General features: G+C 33.6%; 2 protein-coding genes across 3 annotated transcripts; both read right to left on the minus strand.

Annotated features, from left to right (window-relative positions):
- Positions 1-7,864: 7,864 nt before the first annotated feature.
- Positions 7,865-9,058, minus strand: LOC110442373. The gene is made up of 2 exons (XM_021485950.1): positions 8,983-9,058; positions 7,865-8,157 (listed from the first exon to the last, which is right to left on the minus strand). The coding sequence occupies exons 1-2, from the start codon at positions 9,056-9,058 to the stop codon at positions 7,865-7,867; spliced, it is 369 nt and encodes a 122-aa protein (XP_021341625.1).
- Positions 9,059-9,647: 589 nt separating this feature from the next.
- LOC110442376 (hydroperoxide isomerase ALOXE3-like) lies at positions 9,648-22,233 on the minus strand. Of its 2 annotated transcripts, none has more exons than XM_021485955.1 (17): positions 22,139-22,233; positions 21,151-21,229; positions 20,308-20,372; positions 20,004-20,048; positions 19,503-19,631; positions 19,123-19,214; positions 16,692-16,851; positions 16,380-16,472; positions 15,875-15,965; positions 15,569-15,686; positions 14,553-14,645; positions 14,263-14,323; positions 12,977-13,085; positions 12,054-12,163; positions 11,702-11,883; positions 11,139-11,302; positions 9,648-9,928 (listed from the first exon to the last, which is right to left on the minus strand). In XM_021485955.1, exons 2-15 carry the CDS (start codon positions 21,224-21,226, stop codon positions 11,725-11,727), a joined length of 1,401 nt encoding a protein of 466 aa, XP_021341630.1. In that variant the 5' UTR covers positions 21,227-21,229; positions 22,139-22,233; the 3' UTR covers positions 9,648-9,928; positions 11,139-11,302; positions 11,702-11,724. The 2 variants fall into 2 exon arrangements, with proteins under 2 accessions (XP_021341630.1, XP_021341632.1); XM_021485957.1 differs by having other exon boundaries at positions 21,151-21,232; positions 22,139-22,214.
- Between the last annotated feature and the right edge of the window lie 3,568 nt (positions 22,234-25,801).

Genomic DNA, 25,801 nt, shown 5'->3' on the forward strand with positions numbered 1-25,801 from the left:
CTACACCCGATTAGATTTTGGTGGTCATTGGTCAAGGATTAAGGGTCAAAGGTCATGGTCAAAGATCATTCCTTTCCTCTTTTGAAGTAAAAAGTTTGTTTACAAGATATCTCATGAACCTCTCTGCTCTTAATAAATTTAGATCAAATTTACTCTAAATCACGTTAGCATTGAGCTCTATACCTGATGAGGTTTGGTGGTTGGTTATTGGTCAAGGTTGAAGGGTCAAAGGTCACAGTCAAAGATCACACCTTACCACTTCGGAAATAAAAAGGTTGTGTACAAGATATCTCATAAACTGCTCTATACATTCAGTTCTTATTAACACCAAAGTATTGTTACATTGAGTTCTAAAACCGATAAGATTTTGGGGTAAAATGGGTCAAAGGTCACGGGTAGGGGAACTGTTAAGTCATGACACTGAATGTAGAGCACTTTGGTATGTTGTTTCCATGTTGCTATTATTTCTGGCATTAAAAATCTTGGTAATAATCCAATAATGAGTTACAATTATTGTTACAACATTCTTACAGGACTATCTTCAACGGCGACAGGGACTACCAAAAATAAAGATCCGCTATCCAAGTGGGCTTGACAAAACCCATCGACGCAAGATCATGAGCTTCTTGACAGATAATGGCTGGATAGGTGTAACCTGATAACCTTGTGATTTCAACAGGGACTAAATATCACGAGTCAAGCGGGCTCTAAGCTATAGACCTTCTCAGAGTGCAGACTCTTCTTTATTTACATGATGAGTGCTGCAGGGTAAAGCTGGGAATTGATGAGGTCCAATCTAGGAGGTTTCTGTGACTGATGGAGAATCCAAGACATGTGGTCCAAGTCAGCGAAATAGCTACAAGATAAACAGCTCAGTGGCATTGGCAAGTGAAAGTTGTATTCTGCTTGTAAAATGAAACGGCTGTGCCAAGTAACCATTCTACAGAAGTACTTGTAGCAGGAAGTGATCAAGGGAGAATATTGTTAGCCTTAAACATTTTGCAGCAGAGCAGTAAGACATGCATCACTCTTTCATGTGTTAAGTGTTGGTATTGAATTCCTTACCAGAAATATCTCAGGTGGCCATAACATGTTATACACAATGTCTGTGGCCAGACCAAATCCTGTAGATGACATATGGTTACTTTATACCACTAAACAATGCTTAGTCATTCCCATTCCCGTACTTGTTTCACAGCCTCAGTCTTATTATGCATGCTACTGCAGGTTGTCTAGGTGAAATTACAGTAAATTATACTTTTAATGAATTTTTCATTAAATCAATTAAGTTTTATTTTTTGTTATCCACAAAGTGGACACAGTTCAACTATAGATTTAATATTTCTTACTTAGAAAGAGTTTGTTTTTGTGATATTAATTTGTTCTAATTTTTCAAAAACTATCTGTATAAAGTCATTTGACATCACTTAAATTTTTTATTTGTGTTCATATATATTTGGGTTTCAAAGTAATTTTATTTCCACTAAAGAAAGTGCTGCGAGCTGTGAATATACAAGTTCTTCAACACCAAACTTTTGTTAAAGCATCTAACATATTTTTTCTTTGGAATGAATAGAAATAAGCATCTACCGGTAATAGGTCCGGTTTCACATGTGCATAATGGTGACAATTATACAAAATAAATGTCAGAATCTCTGTTAAACAAATAAATTCATTCTTCATTCATTATCATCCATTCATTCATTTGACCAAAATCATTTAAGCATTTATTTGAGAAATATTCCATGAAAACTTTCAGTACAAAGCAATCCATATTTCTCCACAAAGAAAAATAATTTTCTTACTGCTGTGTTATCAGCTAATTTGGAGAAGGCAAAGTGAAATTCTTAAGTTTTAAATGATTTCCTAAATTTGATGTATTAATTCATTAGTACGCAGACCTGTCATAGAAATGCCAGAAGAAATTTCTTTTACTCTATCTGTTCACAGGGTAACTTTTGTTCTTGTATTGTATTTAGAGGGAAATGTTACGCCACAGTCCAATTTTTACCCATGATTTCCGTAGTGAGGGCAATTTTATTGTGATGGCAGATGTTGGTGTACCGCTAACAAAACACAATGTCTCAAATGTGAAGGTCAAAATGATCACTGTGTAGATATGTTTTAACCGGTGAAGGCCAAACATTTCATTCAATGGCTGAGTTTCCCATTATACAGTATTTTGTTTGTTAAGTTGATTGTGATTATAAAATGCAGGTGATGTGAGTTGAATCATCAGTAGCATTAACTGTAGTGAGAAGCTAATTTTGCCAAAAGTTTGAATAAGGAGTCTACACTATTACATATATAATGTAAGAATTGACTTTCTGTAAGACAAAAACTATTTTAGTATTACAACAGTCGATACACTAGTTGGATGCTCGCTATGATACCATTTCTGTGACGGGTACCTGTACGGTCTGATTGAAACCTATATCCTTGACATATTTTATAAAAAATCTTAAACAAGAACATGTTTGGGCAAAAAAGCTGCAGCAGTGGATTTTGTGACATCTGCAAAATTAATCTTTCAGGTGTGTAACAAGGACCATCCTGAACATAGGTCTCCAACATAATGATTGTCAGTGCGCTGAAAATATCAATTTAGCAATTGTCTGGAGAACAGTTGGGAAGACCAGCTTTCTTTTCTTGTTCTATTTAAGTCATTAACTGTATGGAACGAAACCGCATTGGTACTTTAAGGTTTTAAGTTGAAAAACTTTTTTGACAATAGAAAAATTTAGCAGTATATTTTAACTTAAGTCAGTTAAAGGGTTCATGTACTCACTGCTAATAATTGTAGTTCCACTGCAACCACAAAACGGTAAAATACACAGTGACGGTTTCATTGAATAAACTGTATACCAGGAACATTTAGCTGCAGATCAATTTTCTCCTTTTCCGCCCTCTGTAACTAGGGAAAATTCATTATTACAATGAATATAGAAAAACAACATATTCTAATTCATCTGAGATATAACATGAGATTTGATTGGTCAATCCAAATAATTTGCAACATTATAACCATGCTCTGCTCTGCGTCACCAGTAAAACTCAATTTGCGACAGTATATATTATAATCACGTTATACTGCTGCAAATTTCAAAATGCAGTAGGTTATCCCCTAAATATACATAGTAATTTAATGTGAACGACGAAATTGACGTTGGGAGAAAATTAAATTGATGGGAAAAGGGCAAAAGTTTCACTAGGCAAAATATTCCTGGTATGCAGTAGCATACATTTAAATGGCGCACTCGATTGATCTATATCATTGTAACTGGTCAAACAATTAGTAAATTGTGACCAATAAAGAAATATACCAAGTACAACTAATCCAGTTATGAATTAAGAAACAGATGGATAAAGAGTTCACATTTGATCAGAGTTTAAAAGTTTGATAAATACAGTGTGAGTGATAGTGCTAAATTTAATGAAAAGAAAAATTCTCTACACCTTTTCTAGGACTTGTTCGGAGTCATTGTTGAACTATTATCAACCATAGCAACATATAAGTATCAAAATTAGTGTTAAAAAAGAATAATCAATGTTGTCCTTTCCAACTAAAGGTTTGTTTGGTATTTTATGGTTATGTAAATTTTCTGTCACACAAACATTAGTCATTATACAGTACATCACTGTATAATGACTAATGTTTGTGTGACAGAAAATTTGCTGTTTTTCAAGTAATAGTCGAAATAATTGGTGGGCTATGCATAATTTTAACTGAAACTTATAACTTAAAAAAAAGACATTTCTACTGCTGTTTTTTCTTAAAAACTTTGCAGCATTGATGTAGATTCTGGAGAAAAATTCCAAGAAATGATTTTTTTATGAGTCAATGTAACAAGTTCGCTTTGTGTACAGTATGTTACTATAAATGTTTGTACGGTTGATCGGATGTACATAGTGAGAACATATGTAATATTCAAACTTATTTATGAAATGTGGCTTTCTGCCCAGTGTCTATGCTATTTATAGTGTGTACATTCTTAAAGAATACTTGATCTTTAATCTTTAAACGTTTTAAATTTGGATTCTTCTGAATTTTTATATCAAAACAATAGTAGCTTATTTTATTCCTGTAACTAATGTAAATTGATATTTATTTTGTATAGTTGTAAATACCTGCTGGCAGCAGACCGTTTTACCCCTGATATTGTACATTTTAGCTACAAAGCTTGGCTCCTCGTCCTCTTTAGCTGTGGCTGTTTTGGTTTACGTCCATGATCCGTCTCTGATGAATCGTATAAAATAATTCAGGGATTTCAATTTTGAATTGAACTATTGTGTTTCATAAACACTACATTTTCCTGATCACTGTTATTCAATGGCGTGCATTCAAGCATGGCTTGTAACTCTTTGACTGTGTTTGTTGTTTAATGGAATTGATTTAATACAGATTCATGGTTTATTAATTAGTGTCTGCGATTCATTAGATTGAGAAAAAGTCCCAATCTTGTACATTTTGTCAAAAAAAAAATCCCCTTCACCCGATTAGACAGTACACCTATTACATTATCTTAAATGTGCATTTTATGATAAAATTGTCATTCAGCAAAGGACAATTTCTCACATGTAATTTCATTATTATCATCAATTCATTCAAATTTTTAAATTGTTTCTGTTACAACCATGATAATTAGATGTCAGTAAGAAGTAAGAGAGCCTACTGTGGCATCCTGTTTTATTTAAGTGTGTCTAAGTGTGTATGAATGTTGACGTTCCCCATACATCCTTCTTCAGTCTTTACTCTCCTTCAGGTTGAAATAGGAGGGGGACTGGGAACTTGATCTAGGGATGATATATGGAGGTTCTGGTTGAATTATGGTCGAAGTGATGTATGAAAGCCATGGCATAATGCAAAGCCAGAGAAATACGTGGATATTGTCTGTAAGGCGTGATCAAATGTAGATGGAGTGCATCACATATTTCATTCAAATAAATGAAATGAAATAATTCATTTGTTTTGTTGTTATTACAATTATTCTGCTATTACATATATCGGAGCATTTTTCCAGTGGAATAGAATAACTTGATAAACAAATCATTTTTGTATCATTTGTCAAGTTCTACAATGTGTATTTAATAGTTAGATGAAAACCACAATAATGAATTATGAAGATTAGGAAAAAGAATACGAACCAAAAGATTTAAGTCGAATGAATGGCATTAGCCGAAGAAAAGTAATCGTTTGTGTAGCTACAATTGTTCTGCAGTGAAGGTGACACAAGAACCTTCTGCACATGTATTTGGGTTTGTATATTTTGCAAACGCCGTACCTCAATTTTCGTTACGTTTAGAGATTGTTTATATTCTGACTTGTATAAGGAAGTTCACAAGAATTTAGTGCGTGCAGACTCAGATAGTTTTGTTTCTGCAATTAAACAAAATTTGTTATTAACTTTAATTTTAAATACATTCAGTAAGCCTGTTTGGTCTATTCTTTTGATTGCTTCACGTATCAAAAAGTGTTAAATGAAGCAAACTTGGCTGAGGCTCGCATATATATATATATATATATATCCCACTTTGTCCGTGACCTTAGACCTTTAACCTTGACAGATAACCACCAACATCTTATCAGGTATAGCACTCAATGTTTCCATACTATAGTATAACTATAAAGTTAATTTGTATAGAGGTTCGTGAGATGTCAAGTACATGATATTTTTATTTCAAAAGTGGTGTGACTTTGACCCTAGAAACCTAACCTTGACCGATGACCCAACAAAATATATACAAGTGTAGAATCCGATATTACCATACTGTGATGTGAATATGAACTAAATTTTGTTCGGCAGTTCATGAGCTATATTTATTGTTCACAAGTTTTTAAATATGTAGGCTCCGATGACACAACTCAGGTGACAGCAAATGATCAAATAGATTGCAAATATATTCTGTCGGTTAGTTAAAATTTAGTTTTGACTTATAATTTTCCATTTTTGATAAGTAGATTGTCCAACAAAATTTGTCAATGCCTAATAAAAGTTGATAAACTACACCCAAATATGAAAACCCATTTAATTGATCAATGTCTTATAAAGGTGGATAAACTACACCCAAATATAAAAACCTGTTTACTATATTTTCAATCTTAATAAAATATTACCACCCCTGTAAATCTCTGATATCTCCTAAATGAAATGAAAACAGATTTATTTTCACAGACTTTTGTTTTATTATGTATTTTATTAAACCTGTTGTATGATTGATGTTGAAGCTGAGGCAGAAAGAAAATACAATTTGAAATAGCCATCATTACACCATGGCCACTTCTCGAAAGAATAACATACGTATATGGTATATGAAAAAGACAGAAGATAGAAGTTAATAAATGTCAACTCCAAATTATCTCTTACAACATAATCAAATAAAGTCACATCATCAAAAGCTAATAATACTATTAGAAGTGCATAACTAGAGGCTTATAACTTAATTAATCTTTTTAAAATACACAGATTTAAAATACTTGAGGTTATAAAATTATCAAATCAAAACATATATTTCAAAAAAACAAATTGGAGATATTTCCATTCAAAATTAAAAAAAAACATCAGTATAGTTCTGTGTCCTATATCCCAAAATGCAATTAACATATTTAAGTATCACAAGAAGACCGATTCTCAGGGCATTTCGCTGTTACACAGCTCTCCAGAGCAATGGTTTGTTTTAAATGTACAATCGTAACATTTGTAACGTTGCTTGATTTATGATGTTTTCAGAATATACACTATTATAGTGTGAATAAAAAATGATACCGAAATCAATTAACAAAATTTATCAAGTTTTGTAAAAAAAATCTTTTTAGAATATATGGAATTAAAATACAAATAAGATGCAGCAAAATTATAGAACAGATTTAAAACATATAAGAAATGAGATAAGACAATAAAAGTATCACACAATCCAAAATGTCAGATGGCAGAGGTAACCAGGGCACAGTATGAAGTATCACTCTTTGCAGATAATGCAAAGGCAGATGGGGCCATCCCAGGAATGGACCAGCCTCCTGAATTCTTTGAAGTTTTCAACTTTTCTGAAGTCATTTGGGAGACTGTTCCAAACCCGGGCGGCCTCAAAAGCAAACGATTTATGTCTATGCTTCACAGTGTTGACCCTGGGCACTTGCAGTATTTTCTTTCCTGAAGTCATAATTATACATCTTAATATTTACAAGATTATGAATATATTCAGGAGAAATTTTGTTTATAATTTTAAAAACCTCACAGCCCATTTCCGTCAGACGCCTTACATGAAGCCTGTCGCTGTTGGTGATACTGAATAAGTGTCTGAAGGATGAGTTGTGATCATTATGTATAAACCTTAAAGCTCTTTCTTGTATCTTTTCTAACTTTCTGACACTCTTCATGGAACAAGAGTGCCAGACTAAATAAAGGACAGTTGTTAAAATTTGAAACAATAAATGAATTATAAATTACAAGTCTACCTTGTTTGGTTAAAAAACTCCCAATTCGCTTTAAAATGGACAATTGCCTTGAGGCTTCCCTACAAATTTCAATGATATGAGCTTCAAAGTTTAAAAATGAATTAAAGTTCACACCTAAAAGTTTGACAACACTGTCAGGAACAATATATATTTCGCCAATACTAAAAGACGGTATAGCATCTACCGAACGTTTTCCTATACAAATGGCCTGAAATTTATCAGGGTCTGCTTTCATCTGGTTTAATTTAAACACGTCTATTAAATTTTGACAGTCATTTTCAATATTATGTTTTAAAGCATCTGGGTCTTTATTTGATTCGCTGACAGTGTTGTCGTCTGCATAATTATATAATTTACAGGATGTCGCATATAAAAACATATCATTTACAAATACTTTAAAAAGCAAGGGTCCTAAAATAGAACCCTGTGGTACCCCTTCAGCACTTCCAGCCAGTCACCGCATTTGGAGCCAATTTTTACCTGCTGCTCCCTGCTGCTCAGGAAGCTGGACACCAGGTTAACTGAGGCTTTGCTCAGGCCATAGGCCTCCAGCTTCCCGACCAACAAGTTAAGAGGAAGACAGTCAAAAGCCTTGGACAGGTCCATCAGTATGGCAGCGACATACTCATGGTTGTCCAGGGCTCTACGCCAATCCTCAACAAGTCGCAACAGGGTGGATTGACACCCAAATCCTGGTCGGAAGGCTGCAAGCAAAGGATGAAAAACATTAATAAAAAAGGCAGTCAGTTGATCACACATGGTTCTTTCAAAAATACCATAACATTACTTACCAACCTGACCTGCATATCATATCTTAAATACGTTGTACATTACAAAATCTTGATAATAAGCTATATTCGAAAAGATGGGCTGGTTTTAGGAGTAAGCTTTGGATGCCTTACTGTCATATCCATTTTGAGACTCCAGGTGGGAATCATATTTCCGCTCACGACCTAAATATGCTTAACAAATCTAACAGTATTAATTCCGTATAAATAAATAAAACTGGTACGATAAAATATTGAATAATGTGTGCCTGGTACATTTTCATTGCCCCAACCCAACCCAACCTGTTCGTGTTCCATCTACTATATATTCCGAAAATAGAATGGTTTCTAGAGAACCCTCGTGTGGCTCACTGTCTTCCAAAAACAGCCGGTCTTAAAATTGTCAGAATTATTGTATATAAGCCGCGTATGAGCCCAACCCCTAAGAAATTAATTAAGCGCTGCTGACAAGGGTAATCAGACAAGGATTTGTTTTCTCATCAAATGAAAGTTTTTTGCAGATTTAGAATTTTTCTTTCGCTATCCAGGTCATTTTGTCGACAATTAAGACTAGAGATAACACACGCATGTCTTTTAAATATGTGTTTATATAGGTATTCAGGAATAATCCTGGAGGGGGCCATGGGCCATTGACCCCTCAAAATTGAAATTAACCCTTCTATTCTTCAATTGTCTTTTAATTGTACATAGACTCGCCCCTCTTAATTTTGATATCGACCAAAATTGCTGGAAATGCCCCACTGCACTCAAATTCCAGTATTTCCCCCTGGGTATTGTCTGAACGAACTGGGTCTATCAGTTTAGACTTTTTCCTCATTAGGTGTTTTCATTTAATCAGAATATTTCGGTTGTTTACTGGTATAAAATACAACTGAATGTATGTGTATTGCTATTTATAATATCAAATTGTAGACAGTTTTCGAAATACACAGCACTCAATATTCGAAAAACAAACATTAACTGTAATTTTACATTGATGTCATTTAGGGAGTTTATGACTTGTCACTTGTTTCGTTTTTGCACAAATTCTGCTTTTTGTCTTTAAAGTAAAAATATTTTCATACAAGCCTATGTCATGTTATACTACATACACCAAACTAATAATATAAAAAAAACCATACCGTCAATTAATTTTTTGGTGGATTCGCATTTTGGCGAGTACACAACGAATATATCTGTTTTCTGTTGATAAACAATACTAACAATATCATCCAAACCTCATTCATTAGTTTTGGAGAAGTCGTTCACACTTGGCAGTAGTCTGAGATAGAATTGTTTGTGATTTCCTCGAACAACTCGACAGGAGAACTTGGACGTTTTACATGAATATTAACAGAGTAATCAACACATAGCGTGTCGACGAGACAATAATATAATAAACAATGATGTTCACTATATTCTCTCTGCTTTATTCTCGTTATATTACTGAAAATTACAAAATTTATGTTATATCATGACAGTTCATTTATATTTAATATCTTTTATATTTGTCAACACAAACTTCTGTTAGTCACGACAAAGCGTCTTCAGTAGTCGTGGTAGGTGCCCAGGAAATTTGGGGTGATGTTGAAGCTAGATGCTGATAGAATTCGGAATGTTGTCGGGGCTTGCCCACTGGTAAGGGTATTTTCTTGTTATATTTCTTTCCTCAATTGTTTCAGCAGCTGTTCGTAAATCTTCCCTAAACCTAAATGAAAAAATATTGAAATGATTTTCTTAAAAACTTGAGATATTCATATTATAAAACAATGTTTTTCAGGCAGATGTTATCTATCGAAAAAGAAGAACCGTTTTATCAATATTGGTAATCGTCAAATCGTAAATGTATTTACGAAAATCACTTCAGTGACGTTAAGATAGTTCAAAAACGAAAGTTAATGTAGTTATTTTCCCTCTCTTCATCTATTCTTTACATCCCGGTAATATGTCGCGATTGAAGGTTCTGTAAGTGGTCCCTTGCGAATTACACGGGTTGAGTAGTCTGAAAACTGTTACATCTTGCATAACTGTGATATATTTGATACACGACAAAACAAATCGCCTAGCAGCATAACGGTACATGAACTAACTTTGATTTGGGAGTAACTCATTTGTTATCTTCAGCAGACAGGAGTCAGTCTAGCAACCTGTCGATTTTTCATGTCTCGAACCAATTGAATGACTAATCGGTTTTGGCATGACATATTCCAGCTGAGAAGGTAGAGGATAGAACGAGACCCTTGTATTTCGAAGTTAGGATAGACGAGTTTCAGCAGGCTGTCTTAGTCTGGAAAGTTCGTTATCACGTGGTCAATACTGCACGTTTTATATTATGCTGACTAGAATACATATCAACTGTCAACACATTTTAACAAGAGAACCACAGGGCAGGATAATATTCGCCCGTTCCAAATTAATCTGACATACTTAAAATTCATCTGTTGCATTATGCTAAAATATGGGAATGAACTGTGAAGAAACAACATTTGTTCTGCATTAAGTTGAGAACTATTCCTGGAATGTGGTGAAGGGGGAGAAAACATTTCGTTCTTGACTAACTTACTCTGAATAAATAATATATTTCATAGTATGGCCTTTTAAAAACAGCGTTGCAATTGTCGCTTGTACATATTTCAAACCAAGAAATGCCCCTTTTTGCCAATAATCGATTCTTCTTGCACCATTAAAACCAAAGATATTTCTATTGTATAGTAATCTGCTCAACTTAGAACTTAGCTCCAGACTTTGTATAATGTACAATTAAATTCTAAGAATGACCAATCAGAGCACAGTATGCTAATTCGTTATGAGCGAATTTAGCTCAAGTTCGAACTTAGCCTCACTCTTCGTATAATGTATATTCATGCCAAGTTATTTTGCGGAAACTAAAATGTGGGCGTATAAAAACAAATACTCACTGCTTCACCGCGTCGTCTGCATTAAACGGTATACTATCTCTCGTGAAATTTCCCAAGCGGCGGGTGTTCTGTGTGCTCAGAAACTTCATTACGACCATTTCCAACAGGCAAGTGACTTTGGGCGGAATCGCTTTGATGATGGCTGTCCCAGTTAGCTCGATGTTCTTTGTTTAAAATAAAGATAATATGTTTAAAAATCAAAACACATGCTTCAGAATTCTATTCCATATTCTATATAAACGTAATACTTTGGTATACATTGTATCGTGATTTGTTGTTAAAGTAAAAAAAAGTCGGTTCCTATTGCAGCTGTGAAATACATTTATGTATCTGTGTTGGTAATACTATTAGAAAATTGAATAGAGAATAGTATGCATGACCGTTAAGTAAATGTGCATTGGAGCATCCAACACTGGGGGAAGATCAGATGGCGGGTACACGAATAGGATTGAACAGCAGCCATTACTATGTTAAATTCTCTTTTGTTAGAAAATGGTAAAATGTATTTGTGGCGAAAATTTTGAGGTGATAAATTGAATCTCTATATGGATATTAAGTCGTACCGTAACTTGAGGTGGTGTCCCTCTCATGCCCACGGGGTAGGCTGGCTGGAAGCCGTACTGTTCGTACTGTGGGAATTGGTGACGGCGTGACTCACACTGCACATGTATATGATGCTGGTCAGTATTTTTACCAGTTGATCACAGGTAGATATAGTCGAACCATTCTCATCTAATGGAATGCCCTGCAAGAATTAAATTGTTAGTGCATCTTAAGAATGCATATTTCATACATATATCTAACTTAAACAAATGAGTCATTCGAAATGTTTTTTATTTATAATTTTAAAAATTAAATAATACATAGAATCAAAGAAAGCAAATGCCTTTTATCGGGCTATGATGAAAAACTTACCTGGATTTCACAGCCACCGCCGACAAGTTCTCTTTTGGCAATCAGTGCCGCTACCCAGGCTTGTATTTGTGCATCATTACTTACTTGGAGTTTGCCATTATTACCGTCATCTACATGTAATGGATAGAAATTGTATATCAAAAACGAATATTATTTATCTGTGACATGCAACATTCTTTCCAAAAGCGATTCACATAACGAAACGTTAACTATCTTGTATAAGTGAATACCTAGTCTACTGAAGACAAGTTTGTAACTTACATACAATACATGCATGAATAACATTATCAGATTCTGGTGTTTCTAAATTATTAGATAATGGTCAAATTTAAAGCCATTTGTCTGATATCGCTCCATCAAAGATAAAATGCATTTGCTTAGTGTTAACAAATAATTATTTGCAGACTAAAGTGCCTTAAACATGATGACAGCTTAATCTCTGTAATTGTAATTTTCGCGTAGATCTCATTTTCATGGTTTTTGCGTTAAGAATATTTCGCGAAAAAATGTACCCACAAAATAAATAGAAAATTAATATGTCCTAATCATGACATTTTCTGATAATACAACTAGACATGAAATACCAATAAAACATATTTCATGACTATGAACATTTTATAAAACACGCGATAGTTAGGGACCGAGGAAGAAGGTTTTAAAGTAAAATGGTGTCAATTTTGAAGACATCGACACATTAAACATCCATTTTTTTTTTTAGGAAACACATTTTTACCTCAATGCGTAAAAAAATGATCGTTTGATTATTTGAATTCGTAAATAACGAGGAACACTCATATAGTTTAATTGCATACTCAAAAGGTCATCAGCGCGAAACATACATTTTATACTATAAGTAATTGACATTAATCCTGAAATGATATGTCCGACGTTTTTGAAATTATATAATTAAGTTTTGTACTTACCATCATAATAAACGTGGATATATGTATGGACATATTTCCGTATAGCCTCATAGACGAGAAGTGCGTCATCGCGGTAATAGTATCCAGGGAGAATACCATCCCCTACCACCTAAAACACACGCACATATCAGCATAACCCATCGCGGTAATAATAGTCAGGGAGAATACCCTCCCCTACCACCTAAAACATACGCACATGTCAGCATAACCCATCGCGGTAATAGTAGCCAGGGAGAATACCCTCCCCTACCACCTAAAACACACGCACATGTCAGCATAACCCATCGCGGTAATAGTAGCCAGGGAGAATACCACCCCCTACCACCTAAAACACACGCACATGTCAGCATAACCCAAATCAAGGGAAAAGCGATGTACACGTATCTTTTTTTATAAAACCGTTTAGCTCATCATTAAGCATTAGTCCAACTCAACGGACCATGAGCAAAGTTCAAATTATTGGATGTTTAAGCTAACATGGTTTGTAATCTTCGCCTATGTCATGGAAATTGACCGCATTGTTTACATATTTCAGCAATCACATAACTATTCGAATAAAGTATTTGACTTTCATACATTTTGTAAGCTATATGTTTTTTGTTCTATTTATTCCCCTTGAATAGATTACTGCTTAACTATATGCTATTTCTAAATTATAATTACAGGGGTTACGATTAGGTATAATACATTTCAAGGAAGTAATTAGATACTTGATTTTTGAGAGGGAAAAGTGAAACTATGACTTTGACTTTAAACATTCTTACTTCAATTTCGTTTTTTTTGTATGATTTTCCTGTACATTTAATAACTAGTTGTCACATATAAAATGTTTAAAGACAATGCCTTTTTTTACAACGTGATTTTGCATGCGTTTATTTTTTTGAAATTTATGATTGAAAATCAACACCAAAAACTGCAGTTTTTGTTGTTGTTCAAACATAGATTTTGCTTACCTTCTTGCAGCTTTTTAAAAAAATGTTGTTCATTATAAGGCTTCCAAAACCGTTGGTGTGAAATAAAGCATAAAGCAAATTTGATTTTCTTGGTATGAAAAAATGCGGGCCCACTAAATGAATTAGCTCGATTAATTTCTTGTTAATAAATAAACTCAAAGAACGACTGCTATCATTTTGTTACTTGTGCACAGATGAGTTCATCAACGTATTCATCAAGGAATAAAATAATGTTCACTATTTGTGGAAAGGTTAGATACTCGGTAAATAGCCCAAGTACATTAAATCAATATTGTGTTTGAAGCACGTGAAATGATATATATATATCCATACCCCTCTTTTCTCAAGATCCTCTGGCAATGTTCCATCTTCATCCATCCTCCATTTCACCAATCTGATGTAAAAGGAATTATATAAATAAAGGTTTTTTCTCGTGGGGTTTCCCTCGAATACTTGATAAAAAGAATATATAAATAGTTTAATATCATCAAAACTGGTGATTATTTCAATTTGAATGTAAGATTTTAGTGAAACGTTCATAAATATTTATTTGATAATTTCTGCTCATTTACAGAATAAATACTATCTGATATATATTGTTAAACGATGGTAAACGATTTTACTGTCTTCGGATGATCTCGAACATTCCTTCTCTGCCGATCGACATAGTCTTGTCAACGATTCCATGTTCATTGATCAGCTGATTTCTTGCCAACCTAAGAATGAAATTCCTTTTACAATTAAACAATTTGGAATAAAAATGTTCTATATAACAAACGCAATAATTTGAAATATTTATAGTACAAATCGTGTAGTTTTCTGTCACTATATACAATGCCTAACATATCTTGGAAATTTAAATTGCAACCATGCGTGCTGGTCACTATTGACATAATAATGCCTATTAGACTGAACGTATCTGTCACCGTGTATATTTTCAAAAACACCTTTTCAGGAAATTAACGCAAAGTATTTAAACGCTGTATTAGTAAATCAAAGGTATACACAGTATTATTTAATAATAACTGTCCACACTATAACACAATCAAAGCAGAACACAATTGATGAACTGTTCACAATATAACATAGTTATATTCATAATATTACTAAAAAAAATAACTTGCACATTATACTAAAACAATCATGTCAACAATGTTACTAAATAATCCTGTAAACAACTTTTCTAAACGAAAACTTTAGCCAATATCACACCATCCCAGTTGTGCACAATATCACTTCGCCAATGCTGAACAGATTATCAAGTTGACAGCTTTAAATCATTTGTATTGTTATCCCCTGCAGTTTTATCATAGACAAACTACTGACTTCCCAATTCTGATTAAATGTAGGCCAAATGTTTGGTGTCAAAATTTAATATGCGATTCGTTTATTACAAATTGCTTTGTGAAATATTCCGTCCTTTCGTATTGCTGAGTTATCTGCTCTTGTGAGCAGTTATTGATTGTTTCGTCATTTGTTTGTGAGAGTAACGTCATATTTTTTTGAGGAAACGACGTAATTTTCTCACACAAACTAATGACGTAGCAATCAAAACCCGTTCACAAGAGCAGATAACTCTGCAATACGAAAAGACGGAATACTGGTTTTAGAATGCTTTTACGTAAAAGTATTCATTTACGTGTTAATAGCCAGAAGATAAAGAAAATGCGGAGCCAAGATTTCGTAGACAGGATGTGTCGTTGTTAAGTTCCGATGTGTCACTACATCAACACTCTCCATCAGTAGATGGGTGACACCTGCAAAATGTAATTTTGATAAATAGAAAGTCATATATATATACCGATCACGTTATATACATTTAACACAGTGACTTTAATTTATCGAATGCAAATTAAAACAAATAACTTGAACTGTTTTTATACGATATTGTCAAAACATTGTAAATGCCATCGATATAATCAACCTGTCTATGTATATTGCTTACCAAGGTGAGAGAACGATTCCTGGTAGGAACTGTCTGCATGATTAAACCACAGTTTTGCCATCAACCAGCTTGGATCTTCGGGCAGAAAAATCTAAAATATTGCAGAGTGATCACATAAATCAGAAAAAAATATTTTTGTAACAACGTCGATTTTGAAATAAATGTATGTGCTGATTCATGTTTATGTCGTTAGTATTAACTTGTATATACGTAGTATTGTCTTATGTTTATGAAGGTTGTGATAGTATGTCCAGAAGCTCATTAAATGTTTGCATAACAGTTTTCTGTCAATCAATATTTTATGTTTAAATATATCGTAACTGTTGTGCTATTTTGATGGATTGTAGATAAGTTTACACTGAATATTGACATCATACTTAACGATATGGTTTTACTTATTGTAGGTATTGTAAAGCGTTTCGAGCGTTGGCTCACCTAAGTAATGATATACATTATTGCTATAAGCAAAGTCAATGATCCATTTAGATTTCTTGGGAAAACTTACCGGGTTATTTTCTCCTGTTTGGTACAACTGTATAGCGATGGGCATTAATTCGTTTTTAGCATCCACCAGGAGCAATGCAATTGGAGAACATATCTGAATGAAAATAAAACAGTCAAGCATTACATTGTCATTAATCCTGTATTACTATATTTTATATTGAGAATACATATCTATCTTATTTTATGTATTTTATTTTGCACTACAAGAAAAAAATAAGTTTTTTCAATGTTAATTTTCGAATAATAAAATATAATCTGATTTATTAAGACATTAGGTGAAAACGTATATAATTATTTCGAGGAGACTATTTACTCCAAATTCATCCTTCATCCCGTCTAGAATGTCGTAATCCACAATGAAAAGTCTATTTTCTTGGATGGCTGTATCCAAGGTGAAATCAGTCTTCCCAGATTTCTGTTGTAAAACCATCTGTAGGGATTCCCTTCCTTTATTAACGTTTTCTTTCATGTTTCTGAAAACAAATGTCTAACGGTAAGGTTATAATCATTACATAATGTGAAAGTATGATAAAAAAAACAACCAACAACAGCAAAATAGGAAATACATGTAAGGATAAATATCATTTAAAAAATTCGTAATGGAATTAATTTAGCGACGTGACAACGATTCGCGAATTCATGTATCTCGCTAAAATACAGACTTTAGCTGTATATTAAGGATGTACTCTTCTGAGGTTTCAATCACGTTCAAGTCTCGTTTTGATCTGGTGTAATGGGTTTTTGTAATATTTGACAACTTATGATCAAGTTTATTAGCAAACACGTATCTGAAAAATATGTCAAAAAACTAGATGCCTGTTGTTTGTAGAACTTTTTTTAACAAGAATTTAAAAAAATTACCAATTCGGCGGCCATTTTGAAAATGTGTATTAATGTGTATTTCTTGTGCTTAAAAAAGGTCAAAATTTCACCTTTTTTGGCACTAGATTGATCACTTAAATTGTCATTGTGTCGCCATTTTTAATTGTAGCAGGTTCATTTTTGCTGTACAACTTTATGATGTTCAATATGATAAAAATAATATGCAACAAACTGGAAAATTATACATTATTGATATTTGTTTTACGTATTTAGTGTGACTGAAGCACTTTTGATTTTTGACCCAGAAAAAAGTAAAAAATAACACAAATGATAATGGGACAAAAAAAGAAGCACACTGACCCCCCATTTTTGTAGATGTTTTAGAAAGAGAAACACGTTTTCATTTAGTTCATTAAATATTAAAAAAAGTTAAATACCAGAACTTTTTATAAAAAGCGTTTAATCTGTAAAAAAATGGTAAAAAACGAGTATTTTATCATTAAAAAATAGGGGGTAGGGGTAACAAAAATCGGCTTTTTGAGTTAAAACAATAAGATTAAGAAATTTTACTTCCATAATTTAAAAGAAAATAATATTTTCAACAAAGCTACAAACATTTATACATATCTGATAACACACTTGGAAGAAATTGTATGAATTTGTTCTGCAAATGGTCAAAACCCAAAAAATCACCTAAAATCACTTGATGTGGTAAATTGGTATCTTTGACCGATCATAGCACAAAAACGAGCACACGGACATATGTTTTTTTTGGCATTTTTTACTATGCCATTAACTCCTTTTTCCAAAAAAACATATAAGAAAAAAAGTTTAATACAGGAAAGTTTTGACTTCTCAGAGTTGTACAACCTTAACTAACCTACAGCTACAGTTACAAAACCCATAATACACAGCTACTTCCTCAGAGACAAACTTATTACAGCTACTACCTTAGATACCGCCTAACTACAAGTACTATCTTAGATGCAATTTTACTTCAGCTAATACTTCAAGTACCATCTTACTACAGTTACAGCAGTAAGATGGTATCTAAGGTAGTAGCTGTATTAAGATGGTATCTAAGGTAATAGCTGTAGTAAGATGGTATCTATGATAGTAGCTGTAGTAAGATGTTATCTTTGGTAGTAGCTGTAGTAAGATGTTATCTTTGGTAGTAGCTGTAGTAAGATGGTATCTAAGGTAGTAGCTGTAATAAAATGGTATCTAAGATAGTCGCTGTAGTAAGATGGTACTTTGGTAATAGAAGTAGTAAGATGATATCTAAGGTAGTAGCTGTAGTAAGATGGTATCTAAGGTAGTAGCTGTAGTAAGATGTTATCTAGGTAGGAGCTGTAGTAAGATGGTATCTATGATAGTAGCTGCAGTAAGATGGTACTATGGTTATAGCTGTAGTAAGATGTTATCTTTGGCAGTAGCTAAAGTAAGATGATATCTAAGGTAGTAGCTGTAGTAAGATGGTACCTAAGGTAGTAGATGCAGTAAGATGATATTTAAGGTAGTAGCTGTAGTAAGATGGTATCTATGATAGAAGCTGTAGTAAGATGGTATCTATGATAGTAGATTTAGTAAGATGGTATCTAAGGTAGTAGCTGTAGTAAATTGGTATCTATGATAGTAGCTGCAGTAAGATGGTACTATGGTAATAGCTGTAGTAAGATGTTATCTTTGGCAGTAGATGTAGTAAGATGGTATGGTAGTAGCTGTAATAAGATGTTATCTATGATAGTAGATGTAGTAAGATGTTATCTTTGGTAGTAGCTGTAATAAGATGTTATCTATGATAGTAGATGTAGTAAGATGGTATTAGAGTGTCAGGTATCCATCTGCTAGGTTTTTGATATTATTCTGAGGTTGCTCTAAAGTGAATTAAATACCTTTGTTATCATTGTTCTATTATTTACCCTGGTATTGCTGTACAGAGTCGGATGACGAACGGGTTAACACCAACTAAACGTTGCCTTCCAAAGAACGCATCATCTCTCCAAATTTCAGTCTGAAAATTCAATGTTTCATTCCGAAGATAATAGTTACTTAATACAAAAGAGAGTTGATTGGACAGCGAAATCTCAGAATTGAGAGGTGAGGTTTTTAGCTGTGGTTGTTAGGTTCTACCGAGCGTTGGACAACTGAAAATCAACCGAGGTTGTTATTGGTTGTGGAACTCATCCTTTTGATTTAATTATTCAAGACCAACAACTATTTTGTAATGACTGAGATGAAATATGGTCACATTTGTTTGATTGTCGGCAAATGATTAAACATGAACTCCGCCTGTACTTACCGTCGGGGGTTTGGGAAATATCCATCCATACACATTCAAAAGGTCTGACAATTTATCCCATTTCCGAGTGAGAAATCTATCGATGAAGACGCCAATACCCAACACAATAAGAAGAAACCCGAGGCGAACCTGAGAAGAAAAAGATAATTTTGCTTTAGGATATAAATGCAGAAACATAATTGCTTCTTTGAAAACAACAACTCTACGCACGGAAAATCTTTAAACTAATTATGCACACATTTCAAGATTTATTGTTCGAATCTTGTTTTAGCTGCATTTGTAGTTGAATAATATTTTAGTATACTGGATATGTGTACAAATTTATACTCAATTACAAGATTGACAAAACTATCGCTCAAAGATATTTAAGTAGCAGCAAAATTTTAATCTGCTAAATGCATGTATGTATGTATATTACTAGTTTCCGAATCTACTCACAGTAGTTAACTGGTCTGTATGCATGTATATGTAATTTAATATAAAAATGAATAAAATATTAACCTTCTCGAAAAAGCTAAACCTCTCTTGTCTTGGCAGTGTTTTCACCTGTAAAAAGAAAATACGTTAATACTATTCAGTTAACATGGTACATTTGTTTTCAAGATGAAACATGCCCGATCTCCACATAGTCGTTATTGTGATATAATAAAAAAAACATTCTCCTTAAAACCACCATGTCGACATCAGTGATATTCCTCTTCAAGCTTTATCTTGATACAATAATTAAAATTACAAAGTGTCGACCTGCTAAGCATACATAATATTGAATCTACATAATAAACTAACGAGTGCGTAAAATACTTGCGCTGGAGGGAAGGCCTGGGACGTAATCCACCAACTGATACTCGTCCTTCGCAGACTGGAGGTTATCTATAATAAGTTTATTCTTCAATTTAATTGTTGTTTGGTTAATTAATATAATACAAAAAATAATACACTAACATTGGTAGGAAATTAAATAACTTTCAGTATGACATATTTGTTGAGGAAATCATTTAAAGTAATAGTCATGATAATAAGGCCCAATCCTGTCACTCTCCATTGAATAGTAATAATATAATCATATTTGAAAGCGATAAATGAACTGTCATGAATCAATTTTTGGGATAAAATGACGAATTTTACGTTTGATTTCATCATGTAAGTACAATGAATTGAGGCAAAGCCAAAGTTGTTTTGACCTCATAAATATTGAAAAAATAATTTCATTCGTTATATTTGCATTTTCAAGTGCTTTAAATTTTCCGATGCAATCATAAATAAGAAAAACCCAGTCATTTTTTTTCTATTCATACATGGGGCAACGCAGTAGAGAGAACAGCGTGTTTTCGCGGGAAAATGTAAAACTTTCGCTTCGGGTCCTAGCATCAGCATGACAACAAAACAAAATAAAAAAATACATGTAGTTCCATTTTCAAAAATTTCGTATAATTCATGAAAGTCATATATTTTTATCATTATCAAGTTCTTTACACATCTTATTTTAACCTTAAAATCAAACCAAACATGTTTTAATGTTAATCATATCCGCATAACGAAACTACGCAGTGATGAGGTCACATGTGTTATGCAAACATGAATGTCATTTTCGTCAATGGGTTAAAGCAGAATGTAAATATAATGTATTGTTATCTACTTTTTGATTTACCTATGGCTGTTGGACCATCCGGAGCGTTGTTCCCTGATGCCCAATTTGTTGTAGCTGTGCGGCGTCTAGTTGCCATTCTCTGCTAAGTTATAAAAATGTATCATTGTCCAAACTAAACAAACTTAATCATATTTTGATTTAATTGATGTATTTACGATATGTTTAGTTATGACCGAGGGTAGCACCTGTGTCTACATTTAGTTTTAGATCTAAATCTAAATCTAGATCAAACAGTCTAAGAAGCATGCTGTGACTGCGAACAAGGACGAGGAATTTAAGTCGTTAATCGACATATTTATATTACATATACGCTGGAACAAATATTAAGCAATATCTTTAATTATTGATAGATTTGGAATAGATAATGTGGTTATGTATTTAATTCACCCCCCCCCCCCCCTCTGAAGACACATTTGAACTCTTCCGATTCAAAGGTAGAAATAAGTATTTCGATACAGTATCACGATATTGACCTCTTGTTAACAAGAGTTTCTAACAATTTAAAAATAGAAGGTATTAGTGAACACATAGGGTTGATAAAACACTTTTTAGAAATTTCAATTAATAAAAGTTAAAATAATGTAATATATTACAAAAGAAATATGTATGGGCATACAGCAGATGCTGCTATTTTTGCGCTCACAGTTAGCATTCACCAATTCTAGCACTGCCCAACCACGTACTCATTTACAGCTGAGTAGACTGGACCAAGCGGAGTAAAGTATTTTGCTCAAGGATACAACACAGTGCCATGCCGTGACACGAACCCGCAACCCTTCGGTCACGAGCCCGGCGTCCTAGCACTAGACTACCGTGCCTCCCAAGTATTCACAATATTTCCTTACCGTTTTAAGAACATTTTAGGAACATTGAAAAGTTGTATGTGCAGCATATTAACTGTAATGAATGAGATAAAGAAATGAACAAAGTGAACAAAACAATGCTTAAAGTATATATTCTTAACAAGGTAAACAAAACATTCACTTACGTTTATGCGACTTGTGCTGTGTGTGGTTCGAAGACTTTTGCAATGTCCATAAAAATCATGAAGTGCTTGGGCGTTTTATAGGTTCCTCAACAATGCAGAACCATTTAAGGAGTGGGTAGGTGAGAACCGGATTTCCAAACTGTGTTTGAAGATATATTAAAATATACCCCCTACATTAAATTCCTTATGTTTACCTAGGCATGTCGGACTAACACACGTAATTGTTATTCACAAAGGCAATCTACATGGAAATAGATAAGCCTTTCCTAGAATGTCGTGCTCTAGTACATGTGAATTTACTTGTTAATTCTACAAACTTTATTTATTTTACAACAATTACGAAACAAGTTTTGACAACTTATGCTAATCATTCTTGTTGGCACGGATGCTAGCGCACGAGGGGTCTTACTGTGGAAGGAAACCGGATTACCCGGAGAAAACCCACGAGTTTCGGAGGTCATATGTGTCTTCAGTGATGAATGAGTTAAAATCAGAGTTATTTTTCTTTTCATGTCGTTCATATTTGTGTGTGTTTCGGGTGACACTTTAATATACGAATTTTATATAACTTTACTTGTTAAGACGTGCGTTATGTCTCTATCAATTTGCACTTTTATTTGGTCATTCAGGTCATTTGAGTCTCTATATGTTGACGGTATACTTTTTGAAGTTATCAGTCTCACACTAATGTTTTATCCCTGTGTATCGACACTGTGGTCGTTTTCGATGTATCATAGATTCTAATTCACTTGAACAGTTCATATTTATGTACCAGTATCAATTTCCAGTCTAAGTATCTTATCTTAAACAATCAGAAAACTGAACTTGATGAGTTGTTTTGAGAAATTTTAATCTACATTTAGGTCCCCCTATAACTGCAAAAAGTGTTCCTTTGAATTGGAAATTATTAATTAATTGAAAATGTCTATTACTTGTATATGGCCAAACTGGTTATTTCAAATGTCTTTAATGGAAATTCACAACAGCATATCTCGGTTTTAAAATATGTTTTCATTTTAAACGAATTTTCCAACACTATCCACATACTATATTGTCATAAACATGGATGTCACACTCTAAGTGGACAGGTTATAACTGCACTAGAAGAGCATCTGTAACAGAATCCATCCCTGGTGTGAGGTATGTATAAGAAAATTTTAATTAAAAAACCCAAGATATACAATATTGAGCAGGAGACCCTATGGTTGAGAGGGGGATTCCCCTATTCATAACAATTGTGTGACGTCTCGTAAACAATAAAATGACGTCACCTCAACGATGCATATATTTGGCCTATTAAGTAAACAATACATTATGTTTATGAGACCCAATGTGTGAACATGGGTGAACAAGACAAAACGAATCATTCACCCTCTTGATTGGCAAAGCCTCGTGTTTGGCAATTTAAGAATCTTCCCAAGGAGGGTGAGGGATTCTATTTATCACACACCGGAAAACGTGTGGATACGCTTGTCAGTGTAAGAGAACATAAGGGGAAATATAATGATATTACAAAATGAATTTTCACTCTGTCTTTACGCAATGATAAAATCCTAGTTTTTTGCACCGCGAAAGTTGTGATTAATTCTAATTCCTCAAATAAAAACAAATAATAGTGATTTGTTCACGTAATATGTCAAGAAATCAGTCGTTAACTTAAAACAGAATTATAAGAAAAAATTTACCGCAAACATGATCGTGAATAATTTTAAAATAAAGAACCTTCTGATAGTTTGTTTGCCTAGAGAGACACCGCCGGAAACAAAAGGTGGAAAGAAAAGGCAGAAGACAGGAAAGATAGGAAACGAAAACTAAACCAAGTGTTGCAATTGGGGGCAGCAGATCAATTTTGGCCTCGTCCATGTTCCCTTATTAGAAGACACAGAAAAAAACTCAATTCTGCAGGGGCCCCACATTAGTCGCCTTTCACGATACACATGCAGTGGGATACAGTAGGTGTATTCTTTATTTCCTCAGTGTCCCTTTAAAAGAAAACAAGAAAGAAACCATCCCCTTTTCAACATACCATTCTATTGGCATCGCTCGTCGACACATGAAAGCGTTTGACAGATTTCTTGTCCGACTGTCGTGGTAAGATCGGCGGAATTACCGTGAGTTAGTCAGGATATAGATATAAATAGATTTTTTTAAACCTTCAAATGCATACAAAATTGAATGTACATGAACGTTCATGGGCTATCGTCCAACATTACACAGTTATTAAACAACTGATATAGATAGATAGATATAGGTAGGCCATCTCTGTGAACACATAATAGCTATTTCGGAGAAATGTTGTTGCATTTCTCGGCTAGTAAATTAGGCCAACGCCTTTTGCAATAGCACATAACTAAGTGGGTGGATAAACTACTGAAATTTTAAGTGTATCCATTAGCAGTGTGTATCATCCAAGATCTCGACTTCAACGTCTTCATTACGATATATACAAATGTAAGATGTTTAGCGATGCCTCAGATTGATATATATATAAACAAGAACGATAATGTTACAAGATAATTATGTACAATTGAAAGATTTTGTCAGATGTATTTTTCTACAGACATACAGGCAATCGACGAGAAAATGTGTAACTTTTTCCGCGAATGAAATAGAGATGAAATGTCCATGCATGACGTAACCTGTGATTAAAGTTTTTACTTTAAATACATGAAAGGAAATTATCAAGGTAGTAGCTACCGGCGATTCATATAATGATAACAAAATCGTTTTGCATATCCCTTCTTACCAAATGTGAAGAAAATTGTTTATTTAAAGGAAAATATCACATTGGGTGTAATTTTGATATTCATATATCATTTAAAAAAATAATTGATATACAAAAATATTCGTAATGCGATATTCGTATTGTATACGCAATAAAAGATTATTATGGTATCCATTGTATAATATTAAGATACAGTTTCCATAAAAAAATAACTTACCTAATGCGTTTTGCGAATATCATAATTCATATAAACTTCATTTATTTGTCAACAATTGTAAAGAAGTGTGGTCAACTTACAGTCGTCACTATTTTTGGTCCGAATGTTAGCGTGGGGTGAGGGGTGGGGGTCTTAAAGTGGTATTACGCTGGAGTAACCGGAGAAAACCTGATGTACCCGATTCTCGTATCCTGTGCCCTGTATCCCTTACCCCGTTCCCTGTACCCTGTACCCCGTATCCCGTACCATGATTCATGTACTGATTATCTTCACGATACAATACGCATCACAGCAAAATGCATTCGATACGATTTCTATCTTTATAAAGTTTAAAATTTTAACATATGTTATTGTACAAATACACAAATGGATTGGACAACAAGTTATTACGACTGAATAAAGTCCCTTCTTCAATACATATGGGGGTGGTGGGGGATGGGGTTACATAGAAAAGAAATCTAGTAACCTGTGAAATGGATCCACATTTGAATAAAAAAAAATCATGACATGCAGCATAGTAGAGTAATTTAAGAATGAACAGAATCAATGTAACAAAGAAATCAGGCAAAATAATGAAATGCTGTTCATAAACACATATAACAACGTATACACATAAATAAAAACAAATGAAAATAACTATAGTTATCAAAAACCTATTGCTGGATTTGATGTAAGATGTTCATATTTTTTTCATTGGGGGGTGGGGTGGGGGGGGGGGGGG

Source organism: Mizuhopecten yessoensis, unplaced genomic scaffold, assembly GCF_002113885.1.
Source record: "Mizuhopecten yessoensis strain PY_sf001 unplaced genomic scaffold, ASM211388v2 scaffold716255, whole genome shotgun sequence".
In the NCBI taxonomy this organism is placed as follows: domain Eukaryota; kingdom Metazoa; phylum Mollusca; class Bivalvia; order Pectinida; family Pectinidae; genus Mizuhopecten; species Mizuhopecten yessoensis.